The sequence below is a fragment of the Aquila chrysaetos genome, chromosome 13 (genome assembly GCF_900496995.4).
Source record: "Aquila chrysaetos chrysaetos chromosome 13, bAquChr1.4, whole genome shotgun sequence".
Lineage (NCBI taxonomy): Eukaryota > Metazoa > Chordata > Aves > Accipitriformes > Accipitridae > Aquila > Aquila chrysaetos.
Window position 1 is genome coordinate 32,115,519 of NC_044016.1, and position 14,784 is coordinate 32,130,302.

General features: G+C 39.7%; 1 protein-coding gene across 5 annotated transcripts in view; it reads right to left on the minus strand.

Annotated features, from left to right (window-relative positions):
* DISC1 (DISC1 scaffold protein) overlaps nucleotides 1-14,784 on the minus strand; it is a 238,696-nt gene that overhangs the window by 55,940 nt on the left and 167,972 nt on the right. For all 5 annotated transcript variants that reach the window (XR_003926345.2, XM_041128466.1, XM_030035565.2 and 2 more), the window contains exon 11: nucleotides 1,365-1,608. Coding sequence is in view for 4 of the 5 variants with exons in the window: in XM_041128466.1 (XP_040984400.1) it covers nucleotides 1,365-1,608 (244 nt within the window). In the remaining variant the exon portion in view is untranslated. The remainder of the gene's footprint in view (nucleotides 1-1,364; nucleotides 1,609-14,784) is intronic.

The window sequence follows — 14,784 nt, forward strand, 5'->3', positions numbered from 1 at the left end:
GAAATTATCAAAAAGCAAGTTCAAAAGGAGGAGCTTAATGGAAGCCCTGCAAATATGCTTTCCTCTTCCATTAAACATACAGGGAACCTGTCCCTCTCCAGTCCTGTTCCTCTCCGCAGAACTAGAGGTCACCTCACTTCAGCTGCCTACATGTCAGTCCAGGATAGCAATGCTGATCTCCAGGGAAACGATCTGGACTTCCAGGGGTGAAATAGGTGATCATCTACAGCACAAATCTCAAGAGTGCTACAGAAACAGTCACAAAACCCCAAACCTTCAACTGCACTTTTAAAAGGGGAGCATAGCTTTCCATAACCAACAGAACCCCTTGTATTACTTCAGTGGACTCATCAGGAATACGGTAAGGCGGCGGGGGGGTGTCAAAGCCACAGCTGACCATTGGCAATAAAAATGCTCTCTATGTGGAGTCAGTTTGTAAATCGTTTTCCCTAGGAAAGGCTGCAAGTACCATTGGAGCCCAACTTAAAACCAGAATTTTACTAACAAAGAGGAGATTTTACAGCAAGGTAAGGGCCTGCTTTCCACTAAGTCTCAGCCTGTATAAATGCAGAATTAGGCATCAGCTTTCAAGGTAACGCACAGTTCAATGGCTCTTAACATCAGGTGCAATTAGGCACACTTTTAATTTTTGTCAACCAAATTCCAAGGTAATAGAACTGACAACTCATGTTGGAGGGTCTTTTTGTCACAGTAGTGCTGTTGGGTGATGAAGCTTTTTAACAGCTTGTTTACCTTGGCAGCACAGTTAAAGGATTATTAGGTAGCTGTACACTTTTCAAGCAAGGATGGCATTCCAGAGCAGAACATGAAAACTTAAAAGAAATTTGTCAAACCTTTCAAGGCTCATGAATTTTTTCCTCATTTTAATATTTGTTGGATGCTGGAAGCCTACCGGCATCTGAGCTAGGAAGCCTTTGACCATTTCACTAGGGGAGGAAAAGTTACTCTCTCCCCACTTCAGCTAAAGCTGATCAGCTGGATCCAGACAGATCCAGGCTAAAAAGTCAGCACAACTAACTCAGAGTGAAACTCATCAGTGACATGAGGAACAGCTGATAAATTGTGTTAAATACTTACTAATTTTCCCTTTAAATCCTGATGTACATTCTGTATTTATTGCTTGACTAATTTCCACATTTTAAAAAGACTGATGGTGAAAGGAAAAAGGGTTGAAGGGCTTCTGAGAAGCTAATAAGCGATTTTATTCCTGTCCCGGATTGGAGGCCAGATGTTAAGTTCATACTTAACCTGCCCTGCTGACCCATCACCCAGATTCAACTCCTCCTCTCAAAAGGAAAACCGGCAGTATCGCTTGAGATGCAGCTGTAGAATATTCCAGATACCTCTTTTAGCTCGCTGTGTTTGGAGCAGGGAACAGTGCTCCGCTCTGTGCCCTTTGGAAAGTGACCTTCTCTTCTTTTTTCAGAATCAGATGGGCCATCAGCAGTCATCTCCAGCTCATCCATTTGGTTCTCCTCTTCCTCAAAAACACAGCAACTGGTTTCTTTCAGTTGAAACCCTCGGATCAACAGCTGACAGGCTTCCAAGTCAGCTTCCCACACTCTTTGGAGCAGCTGGCTCCCACAGCTGAAATAAAAGCCAAAAGAAAAAAAACTTGCATTTCAGAGAGAATAGTTGCTATTTCAAGTAACTTTTGGGGTGACCGATTATTATTAGATAGGAAAATCAGAACAACGGAAAAACAGCAGCAGCTCAAATACTTCCACAGAGATAACACAAGCTATTTCAAATTGAAAAGCAGTAAAATTATGGCCGTATTACAAAGCTGATGCCATAAAAAAACCCCTTTGTGCTAAGATGTTGCTTCCAACTGTATGGCGTACACTGGCTACACATGACCTTCTGATCAGACGCAAGTCCAGGAGTCTTGCAATCACAACCAGACTTTCCTTCATGCTATTGAATATACATGCCTGTCACCCTAAAAGCAGTCATGTGGTTTTCCTGAATTTGATGTAGAAGATCATGTATGAACACACTATTTACTGCATTAAATCAGCTCTAATTTTTGGAAAATAGGTACACTAAATTTCTTGTTACACTGAAACGTGCTTGCTTCAAGTCTGGCGAATCAGATTAAACTATAATACTCTTCCTTTCCTTTGGTCTTATACTTTTGAGGGTTGTCCTTATCTCTCACTAATGTGCTTTGGTTTTTTTCTACTTTGTTATCCAACAAAAAAAAAACAACCCCAAAGTATCAGGAAATTCAAAATATCAAACTTCTTCATAGTTTTAATCCACTGATCATCTCTCAGAGATGTCCATGTACGTTACAAATACTGCTCCTGAGATCCATCCAATAGATATTTTCACCTGAAGTAAATAGGAATTCTAGGCATAGACAGTTTTTCAGAACAAGACACTGAATACTAACATCACACTGCTTGTAAGAGATGCGGTCACATCTCCATTTAATACATGTTGTCCCTAAGGAATCAAAAGATTAGGTTGCCTGCTAGAATATAGCAGATCAGTGGCAGAGCCTGGGATGGGACTCAGAAGTGCCGATTCCCATGACAATACACACTTCCAGATTTGAATGCTAATATCTATAACCGCAATATTTTTTTCACAATGCTTTTCAAATTATATCATTTACTATATAATCAGAAGCAATTATAAATGACTAAAAGAAGGAAAATAACTGATTTTAACTTTTCTGACTAAATTAAATACCAGCTTATCTTTTATTCTAAACGAAGGATAAAGGAGCTGCTCTGCTCACAATGAATTCATTAATCTAACAAAGGTACGTTTTTAACTCTACAAGATGCCAAGCTGTAAAATTCACACAGCAGTATTTTGAGACTGAGAGCAAAATTAAGCTCCAGAAGGTGAGCTATTTCATCTGTGCTTAGAGTCAGTATATGTGTTTACTGAAGCCAGAATGCAGCATGAGGTCCACAAATTGGTCTCCCCCAAGAAGTTCAGATTATCACTAATTAGAAAGGGAAAAAATCTTCACTGGATTACACTTCTGTGTTCCATCAAGGTAGTATTGCACTTACCAAGCCAGAAAAATAAAATAACCCCCACTGTTTCTCTGCTTGTCAGTCACATCATCATGGTCAAAACACTTCCCTGCAGATATACATAAGCCCATTTGCTTGCTTTTTGAAAAGGTTTGTTTGCAGCTATATACAGCTTATTATTAAAGGCTCAGAAAATACACTAGAGACCTAAATCATAATTTCCAGTGGATAGCTTGTTTTGGCTATTCAATTTAATGAAGAGCTCTATTGACAAAACTACAGCAGATATAGTGATGTATGTAGCATTCACAGTGGAGATGATGAACAGCATATATAAAAATACAGCGTAATGGTGCCTGGGCTGCAGTTATTTGGCCACAACTCAGCACATCAGTCAACATGCTTTTGATTGTGTCTAACTTTTACACCCATTTTAGTAATGAGCAATTACTGAACATACTGCTAATAGCTTACTTTTATTTTAAGGATGTCTTTGTTTTATCATTATATCTGTAAAACTCTGATACAGCTTGAACTAAGATACTAAGATGTTACGCTGAACTTTTCAACTGAAATCAGTGAACGCACGTATACTTGGGTACTCTGAACATACCTAAGCCCAAGGGCTTTACCTCTTTTAGTCTGTATTTTGAAATTTAGTGCCTAGAAGCATTTTTCAAACACACTTTTTGAATGAAAATTACTTGAAAGCTGCAAATATCTGACACAGAAGCAGATACCAAATTATTATTAAAAACTATCTTGTCCCCAACATGCAAAAATCTTTAGCTTTTCTATCAGGTGTAAAATCAAGCTCAACTGAATTTCAGAGTTTGGTTTAATCATGTTCAATCCACACTAAAAGTGCATTTGCAGTCTCCATGAAGCCAAAAGTATGTGGATCCCTGTACTGAACACAGTGAGTGTTTTCAGGTATGCAACTTTTCAAAATGATGGATCGAGATTGGATCAGATTTTCTATTATTCCTATACTTATAAACATTTTATGATGTATCAACTTCCAGGTGTCACACACCTGTTTGTACATTACTATCAAAGTGGCATATGTGGCAAGTTCAATGGAGGTGCTAGGAACAATTTGCTGGAATCCACAACAAATCACAACCCATCAACCATTTATATAGAACCAGCAACAACAAAGCATACCTTAATCACCTACTGATTGTGAACTTCCAAGCGCCAGAGTGCTCACAGTCCAAAGTGCCAGGCTTTGTACAAACACCAAACGGATTACAACAATGGCCCTTTTCTCAGAAAGACTTTTTAAGTTTAAAACAAGCAACAAGAGCTAGGATACAGACAAGGATGTTCGAAGAAACACTGAGACAACAGTGGACTGAAGATGGCATGTTAGATACAGTAGAATAGTTTAATTAGTTACATCAGTAACTTATTAGTCTAATCACTGTCAAGCACACTGAGGTATCACAGTGACTGAGCATTTTAAGGACTTGCAGGAGGCCAATGAAACAGGTCAGTGGATATCCAAGATCTCCCTGTCTCCATAAAGGAATCATTTAAGAAAGGCAAAAGATGCTCGTATAAAAACACACTAGGCAAGTGATTGATACCAATGTAGTTTAACATCTGCAGATGGAAGTCAGTCTTTTGATGTTTTAAAAAAAAAAGAAAAAAAAGAAGAAAAAAAAAAGGCTGAGTAGGTGGTAAAAGATTGTGAGCAGCCTTGACACTGTAGTAGTAGTTATGTAGTAGTTACTTTTGATGTGACAGGACAGAGGGAACCAATGGAGAAAAGCAAACAAAGTTAAATGATCAGAAACACAGAATTAAAAATAAAAAAAAAAAAAAAAAAAGAAGAAGAAGAAGAGAGAGAGAAAGAACAGTCATCGCAGTGGCAACAGCACTTTGAATGGATGAGAGTAGGGCAAGACTGCTTTTGTCAAGTCACGGCCAGGGAAATGGATGTTGAAGTAAGTGAGATGTAAGACTCAACTCAAGTAATTTTTTAGCTGGATGGATAGCTGGGACAGGTCTTATCTCAAGGATACTACGCAGAAAGAGCCTACAAGAGCAGACCTAATTTGACTTGAAGAATGGCTCAGACATCCACAGCAACACAAAGGACGCACCAGGGAGAATTCTGGATTAGGTCAAGTTGATTATGATGAAAGAGCTGTCAGAGAAACGGACCTGTTTATGGACAGGAAGAAATGAATGTGGAACAGAGAGGTTTATCCTTGAGTTCTCTTCATAAAGTGGCAATTGAAATTGTAATTGCAGATGCCTTTACCAAGTCTTAAGTAATTTTCTAGGAAACAACACCAGAGACCAGAGGGTACAAGGAAACTAGAGGATAGCTTCAATCTACACATAACATTGGGTGAAATGCATGTTGAGAGTCATATCCAGCAAGGATTCTCTCTCTCTTCCTTGAAGTCCAAAGAACTTTGCTCCTCTGTCTTTTCACAAGATTCCCAGAGTTACCAATGGCGACTCTCTATGTGGCTCTCAGCACAACATTATTCTAAAGCTATTTATAGTGCTAACTGGAACTACGAGAACATGACTTTCCTATTGAGGGCTCTGCATACATACAAAAAAAGGCACATTCAGTTCCTGAACACTATAGCCTAAATGAAAACATGCCCGTGTAAAAATAGCCAAAAGATTTTATATTAAACCCTATTTAAAAAAAAACAAAACAAAACAAAGTCCCCCAAAATCTCCTCAAAAGCAAATCAAATCAACACAGGGAGATGTCACTACTTGTAAATCTCATCATCTCTAGTTTTTAGGAATGCCGCTTAGTAAATGAATTGTTAAAAGTGGTTTATAACACCCTGAGGTCAACACTGTGTTGATAGATGTTGCTTATTTTAAGGGAAATCCTTGTAAGAAGCCACATCTTGAAAGCCAAGAGAGTGAGACTGAAGCTAAAAGGCTACATAGTAAGACATTTATTTAGAAACTGCATAAACAAAAGCTAATTTATGAGGAGACATTAACCATCACTAAGAAGAAATACTCTAGACAACTTCCTTCTACTAGGTGAGCCACACTAAGGTGCAGATTCAGGAAAGCGTGTACTTACCTTTTCCCAGTACCTGGCACATATGTTAACACTGCATTCACTAACCCTAACAGCAGTTTTCTCTGACACGAAAGCAAATGAAATGCAAAATAGTCTGGCAGAGACAACAGAGATTTTCATTACAACAATTAAAATGATTGGAAAGTTTTGAGGCTTGCAGAAAAAGGCAATGTGAATCAAAAGACTTTGCTGTATATCCCCATTCTTTGTTGATCTATTGTACAATCTAGGGAAAGTTTCTCTGTATTTTGGTCACTCACTTCTATTTATATTTTGCACCCCAGGGAAGGAACTTGCTCTTCTTACTCTACATTTAGTTACTTCTTTGTTGTCTTTTCTTAAGGCAACAGCCATGCAGTGAACAAAGGAGACAAGTAAAAGAAAGTATTCAGTAACAATACCTAGAGGAAGGCAGGCAACCATATTGCTTTACTGTTAGCAGAAATTCACCCCTCTGGTTTGGTTTATCATATTAATTCACAGTCATGCATTAATAACCCTTCTTATATTTAAGAAGTATTTACTACTTCAGGAATATGTTTTGCTTCTCTCCTTTATAAACAAAGGTCTCCAGCCTGATCAGTTCTTGATCTTTAACCATAGCTGTTATATTTTAAGATGCCTACAACCAATCTGTTGAACAAACCAAGGACTACAATGTTCCTATCAGTGGGTCACATGAGGCTCTAAGGAGAGGGAGGCACATAAATAACCCTGTTTTCCCCGTCTGGCTGGTGTGCAAGAGCAGACTAATAATGGAGAAGATACAGCTGGGGCTCATCAGATCATGGCTCTCAGCTGATGAACACAAAAGAGAGAAGAAAGAAGGTGCAGGAAAAGGGACTCTGCCCAAACAGCAAAACTTTTTCTTTTCCTTGGCATGCGCATTAGAAAGTCACCTTTTCTAAACATCTGAAATCAAAACCTTTTGGCTTTTTCTTGCAAGTCTCCCTAATCCTATAAACCCCTTCATACAACCTCAATTTCACAATTCAATTCCTTGCATTGTGTCTCTTCTCTACAATCTCCTCGGGAGCTCAAAATCTCATGAATTGACTTCATATTGTTCCAATCACGTGGTTGTCCCCCAGTGCGTGAGACATTCTTCCTACTCCCTTCAAAGCTCACCGACAACACTTGTTGGCTGATCCGCACTGTTATTGCACTTCTCCATGTAAAAACAAGACTCACTCCCAGAGGGTCAGGAGAGTCCACACTCCCCTGTCAGATGACGACCTGGTCCAACACCTACCTTGGAGACTAGCCAGAACTCCTAGGCAAAGTCTGAAGCTTGCAGTACTTTTCTCTGGCACAAGCAATTTACTTCTCTGACCTTGCCTTCTCCCTTACAAAACATACAATAATATCTAGAAAACAACAAGTAGTTGACCATCTTTAAATGTGATGTTTGACCTACTGGAGAATACTCTGGACCAGAACACAAGAGCCCAAGAAAGCAATCCTCACAATCCCCATCTAACTCCTAGACTCCTACATCTTCAACACCAAAAAATTTTGCTCTGGGCTGACTTTTCTAATATCTAAACCTTATGAGCCACAGATGAGTCCTCTGCACAACAGTCCTATCCAAAAGACATCCAGCACACCCAGACAGGACACAATAGTGCAACACAGAGATGTGGATGCTACTTTCACACAGCTGGAAGAATGGGTGGTAGCAGTGGCTCTACTGTCTACAGCACCTCAGTAGCAGAAATGAATGTGCAGAAAGGGACAGATTTGAGGGGACAGGTGAGCAGAGCCCCCAGCCCAGCCCTCAGTGTGGTGGCTATGGCATCATCCTCTCCTCTACCCAGGGACGTAGCAGGGCAGAGTATACCTAGAGGTGCAGTAGGCAGAGTACCCGGAGCCAGGTCTCCTGTGTCTTTGTTGAGTGATCTAACCTCTATGATATTGCTAGGGAACACCCACCGTAGTCTTTTCAATTGTGTTGGGATTAGAAGCTAGCACTTCTTGGTTTTGCGAGCAAAAAGAAGAGCAAGAGTTCAAGCCCCTCCTTGCCCACATCTGCCAAATTTCAGACGAGTCCTAGTGGAGAACCCCAAATAGCTCATCTGAGATACTTAACACTGTAGACGCCCTAGGCACAGTATAAAAGAAATATTTACAGAATGGAACTGAAGTCTAACAAAACCACTTTGGAAGGAAAAATGCCACGCTGAAATGCAACCACTCAAACACTGCACAACCTCCTTCAGACTGCTGCTGCCTTGCTTCTTTCACACCTCTCCTTGCCCGTCTGAACTTTCACTCCAGGGACAGTGTATTTCTGCAGCTCTGGCTGCAGGGACAACCTCCACAGGTCTTTATACTCCTTTCAGCTGAAAACTTAACTCTTTTCTTTCTGCCTCTATTTTCTCCCCCCTCTCTGTGCTATTACCTAGCAGGTAACACTGCCATTTTATTACTTGCAGTAGCTCCAGGTAGCGTCTTTAGACAAAGATCCTATGAAAGACCGTACACAGAATAAGCATATGCTGCACTATAGAATTAACTAGCTGAGAACATCTAAATTACACGTTATGTTTATATGTATTATTGTCGTGGTTTAACCCCAGTCAGCAACTAAGGACCACGCAGCCGCTCACTCACAATTATGTTCTATTTGTAAACAATTCTAATTGTATTGTTTTATCCTTGTGTGGAGAACTTTATAGTACATGAAGATGGATGTGAAGATATACTTATATGAAGGAAATAAGCCTTTTTAACTCGTATAAATACTTCCCTTTTAACATAATGGGAGTGACATTGAAGCAAAATCAACGTACCATGTAACTACTACATATTTCACAGTGCTACAAAATGAGGGACAGAGTTTTCAAATGTGCATACCAAATTGTCAAAGCAGGGTAAACAAAGGGGAGCTGCGAGTGTAGGCAGTTCCCTGCTTTGGATTTATAGCTGAATGATTTCTATCAGGAGCTGAGATACATTACTGAGAATACAGCCTTTAGTGCAGAAGGCAAGACAAACCGTGCATTAGGAGGGAGGGCTGGAAGCAAACCACTGCCCAGGACCAACTGCAAGCGGGACCAGCATATCTGATCTCCTTCCAGAATTTCATTTTTCTCTCTAGTTTCATAAGTTTTGCTTTAATGAAGCATTATGTTTTACAGCAATAACTGTATGTTAACAAAGTGATGAACCAGACATAAGTTGTACCCTCTCCCATAAATTCCACTCTCCCCCACCGCAAAGAAAAACCAAAATATTTCTCACATGAAGAGTCATTACATTCTCACATTAATATTTTAAATCAGTTTGGGGCCTTTTGTACATATGCATAATGAGGTTACACCACCAATTCTATAAATTGTATAATTAAGAAAAAATGGATAAACGCATTCTATTACGATGGATGGATTTTTAAGATTCCTAAGGAATTTTCTCAGACCTTTCAAATGCTATTAATTTGAACTGACTTCACAAAACATTTCTTAAAAAACCTCCTTCCCATTAAGACATTCAGAATTTTTCACAGAAAGGGGCTCCTAACAAGAAGTAAGAAATAATATTCATGTAAAAATACATGGCCACTCACAGTCATTTCAGCAAACAGAAGAACATAAACACCTGACAGTATTTTCTGCTAAATGTTTTAAAAAAATTAAGCCTATCAGCTACACTCATTATCCCCAAATTCTTCCTCCACTTAGTAAAACATTATCTACGGCATCCTGGATACTGAAGGATTAGAATCTAAACAGAAATCTAAAAACAATCTGCTAAGAATCATGGTATCTTTCCCTTGCCATAGGAAAAAAACCCCTGATATCAGCATCTTAAGGACAGAACTACCACCTTGTATTTTAGGTGAAACACATGTATTTTATGTCTGCTTTTTCCTTCCTGAAAGGCCTGTTCAAAACAAGGAAGAACAACAATTTTTCTAGTGCTTAAAACCAATAATGGACATTTGATTAGTGTTATTAAAAAACAAGATACCACACAATACCGAACAATATTTTTGTCATTTTCTTTTCAATCCTCCAGCCATTTATTTTACCCAGCACAAAACTTTAATCACGGCCTGTCATCTTTCTATCAATATTCAATGTCACTGTGTTATACTTAAATTATCTCCACTGGAAACACAAAATGATAGACTGCTGCAGCTGATGGTTTTCACTTTGATTCTTAACGCACGGTGGATGCGGGAATGGGAGCGACATGTCGAATGCAGGAAATTAAGTAATTTACAAGCGAAGAAGGAAGGCACCTTGTAGTAAGAATTTACTACTCAATTTTGTCTCTACATTTACTGTACAGTTTATTTTTACTATATTACCTAATCTATAATGTAAAAATTTACTACCTGCTTTCAGGGCTATTTATTTCTCTTTAAATAAAGGAATAGAGTAATGGTCCTCTGCCCCTACCTCCACTGAAACATCTATTATAAATAATCTATTCTAAGAGTAAAAAAACCTTAACTTTGATAGATGAGGAGAAAGCTACCAGGGAATTCTTCTTATTAAGCAGTCCACATAAAGCCAGCTTCTCAACCCTAGCTTATCATTCACCTTATTCATAATCTGATAAAGCACCTTCAAGTTTGGTACTAACTCTGATAACTCTGTCTGCCTCCTGCTTGTCTTTGGCTCCTGCAATAACAGCGAAGGCCCACAACATCATTAAACAGTTGGGTTGGGGTGGGGTTTTTTGACTGGATGGGAATTGCTGGAATGAGATTTTTTTTCCTGCACTACTTAATATTTTATCCCAAATCAGATTTAAAGGAGAGGCATGAATTAGGCCCTGATTTGGAAAGCATGCCTCTCAGGATCTATGTAGTCATCTAAGCTCTGTTCAAATAGTTAAGCTGCTGCACAAGCCTCAATACTTTCATGAGCTTGAACCCCACAAAGGATTTAACTTCTAGTGAATTCCACTGAAACTGAAGCAGTTCAGCAGCTTTCAAAGTCACAACCAGTTCTAATCCAAGAAAATACATTTGTTTCCAAAAGTATGTCACAGGAGGAAAGCACAGCGTTTGCATTGAGGCTGCATTCTCAGCTGCCACAAATCCGCACTGCTGCAACAGCAGCAATGGCTATTTATATGAAGAGAAGAATGCATTCTTATCGCAAAGCAATTAGAATAATGAGCCTGATCTCTTATTGTCTCTGATCACGAGTGTTAGGAAGCATATAGAAGGAATTTACAATTCTCCTATCATTTTTATTCACCTCTGTTCTCCGATACAAAAGTCAACGGTTTATAATATATTCCCTTCTCTGAAAGGATAACAGATTTAGACTCTCAGAGTCAAGTGAGTTTGGGAATGTGAATCATCCTGTGTACTACTGACCGAGCAGGAATTAAGCATACATAACGATTAAAAACAGCAGGACAAAGAAATGCCCTTTTAGAAGAGATACAATTAGGAGAGATGATATATTGTCATCATGTGGGAACGTACCTTGAAATTCAACCTTTGTAACCAGGAAGACACACCTGGAAAAATGTGAGTGTTGGCCAAATAATGATGTCAATAGACGTGTGCTTACGGAGTTCCTCTGAAACGTCCAAGGGCATGATACGAGCTGCTGTAGCTGCAGGGTCAAATAAGGTCAGGAGCCAAATCCCGTTCTGGCTCAAAAAGAGCAAGAGAGAAAGGGCAGGGTCTACAAATCCACTCTGGTTGGACCTTGTTAGCTACAACAAACCCTGTGCTGCTGCTGACAGCACACTAAATTGCTGGGGCCTGCGTGTCTTCCCAAACTGGCAGAGTACGTTCCCAGCAGTAACTACATTAAGTAACGAATGCATCCAAATGCTAGTGGGAAAGACTGTCCCAGTTGCAGGCAAGATAGAGCTATCCTACGTCTTCATAGTCATGGTATGCATGTGGTGATACTTCATTTATTTTCTACTTGTTTAATTATCATGATGCTTGTATCTAATCAGCCAGTCAGGACTTTGTGCAAAGTATCGTCCAAACCCAGGACAGGAGGATTTAGCAGCACTGCTGGATGGCAGGCAGATGACATCAGATGCCCATCCTCATCTTCCTTGATTGCTCTACATCCACTACTACTGTTGAAGGCAATCCTGCTCAAGAGACCCGACAAAGCTTCAGAGAAATGCACAAACTGGTTTCAAGTCGTGTCTTCAGGGACGCACTCAAAAACAGTAGCAGTAGGAAAACACACATCCACCTCTGAACAATTTTCTTGGCAAGTTCAGAAGGGATCAGGTCTTTCTCACTACGTTAATTCACTTACATGCAGCCACCAAGGGGACCTGGTAAGAGAGCAAAAGCTTAACGCCACAGACGGAGAGGTGACAAACAGCTTTGTGCATCCCTCTTCCTCTCACATAGTCACATCTCCGCAACTGAGATCGGGTGAGGTTTGCATAACATCAGCTCACAGAGAAGACAACAGCAGGGCAGAGCCGGGCAAGGCACAGATAATGCTGATGAGCAAAGAGAAGCACTTTGAAGGTTTTACAGCCATGATGCACTCACCTTTTTCTCAGTAAAAACAAAAGATTGGGAAAAGTCCCACAAAATTACTGGAAACAGACTTCTGCATAAGCGGACATCTTTTTATCAATTTTTCAAACTCAGTCCCTAGCTTCTAAAGTGCCTCTCACCTGACACAATGCTCTTGCTAAACACCTGCAAATAATGCTACCACCTCCTGTTGCACATTTTCTCCATTATCTGGATGGGATAATGAAACCACTGTCCTTTAGCTTGACAGAGTATCCAAAGGTAACTCCTCAGCAGCTATAGCACACTGCAAATGCATCCTTAAGTTAACAGTCTTGGACCTTATCTTCAAACACCCTATGAAAATCCTAGGATGAGGTCAGCGGCTGAACACTCTTTCTGAAGTACAACGGAGCTGTGAAATAGAAGTATCTCACAGCCAAAGCATTTTTGCATAGGAAATGGAAAACTATTAAAAGCAAATCACCAAAGCTCATTGTATCAACCTTCCCTTCATTAATGCAACCATACATTAGCATAGATATCTACAAGAAAAATTGTGCAGACTTCCAGGTCAAAAAGCAACGCAACCTACTCCCGGGGAAGAGGAAGCCAGTGTGACTGGTGTCAATCACGTTAGACATTCGCCATTAACAAAATGGGATCCTCTCTGCATTCACAAGTATCACTGATTAACAAACAAAAGAGTTGATGAATATGAATTTCAAACTCCTAATAAAATTCATGTAATCCCATCACTTAGAGAGAGATAAGAAAACAGGGAAGAGCACAAGTGATTGGAAAAAAAAAATTATAAGGAAAACATTACTTCTGCTCCAAAACAGGGAAATCTCAGCACACAAAAGAAGCAGAGTGATGTAGAATTACTTATTCTTGATGAGGCAAGAGTTCGCAGTGGAGAGGACTACCGTGACATTAATGAGTTTCAGCGAAGTGTTGAACTCGAGCTTTGCAGGCATGACTGACCAGCACCAGAACAATGCAGCGTAAGAAAAAGGCATACAGAATAAGAAAAGATCCTAACAAAATACACAATTACTAACCAGCTAGAGAGGCTGTGAACTTTCAGCACATTTTCTTTTTAAGCAAGGGCAATACTTTCTGTTTTTAGAAGGGGAGACCCAGCCTTGCCCTCTTGATGATTTTTGCTATGCTAAGTATAAAATGAATGGAAGACAAAGAGCCTGGAGGGAAGGGGGAGGCGGGCAAGCTTTTCCATGAATGAGCAGCAAAATCCCCTGTCACCTTGTCTTTGCCAATGCTGCGCACTAACTACTGAAGTTAGTTCAGTAACTCTGAAAAAGCCCTAGCCTGGATGAAACCTGAGTTAATACGGACAGCGAGTTGCTAAAGGCTGTGTGACCATGTGCTTTGCTTTTTCTAAAGCTTTAAGAGACACTGGAAACTGGTTCCAAATCTGACCTTTTTTCTTTTTCTAAAAAGATCCAGTTTCAATGCTGAGATTAGATTTAAAAAGAAAAGAGCTTTCCCCTACTTCTCATAAAACAGTACAGTTGTGTGCCACAGTTCCCTCACCTCCCAATTAAAAAGGAAAAAAAAAAGAAATCAATATTTGTGACCTAGCATCCCTGAACAGGCAAAATGCCAAAAAAGAAAAATAGACAACAACAATTGCTAAGCTTGTAATTCTTGTGCCCTTCTTCACTTCTTACTGTCTCATATAGAAGCCAAACAGTCATTAAAAAATGTTCAGGGCACAATATATACCAAATATATATTGGTGCAATACTAACTCTCTACTAGGACTTAAAATGGAAAAGTAAATTTTGTGTTATGTCCCCTTCCACCAGACAACATCCCTCCCTTGACACAGAAATCTCCCTCCATGCCTTCAGCCAGCTGATGGTCCCTCAGCAATTAAAACAAAGTCCTCCTCTTGCAGCAAGCATTCATTTTATCACTGAGGACTCAGAAGATCCTTGCTACTGTCACAAAAGACATGGTGGGTTCCATCAGTGCAATTATCTCCTATCTTGTGGAGGCCACTGACAGAAGCAATAGGGGTTTTTTGTTTGGGAATTTTTTTTTTTTAACATTTTCTCCCTTGGTGGAAGAAGCAGATTGCATTCTTTGCACTCCTCCATTTTTACTGCTCATGCAATGTGCATTTCATCTATAGGTGGGTATAAATCTTAGTTCTGCCAGTGCTGAAAGACACAAGTTACAGGTTAGGAACCAAGAGTTGCATC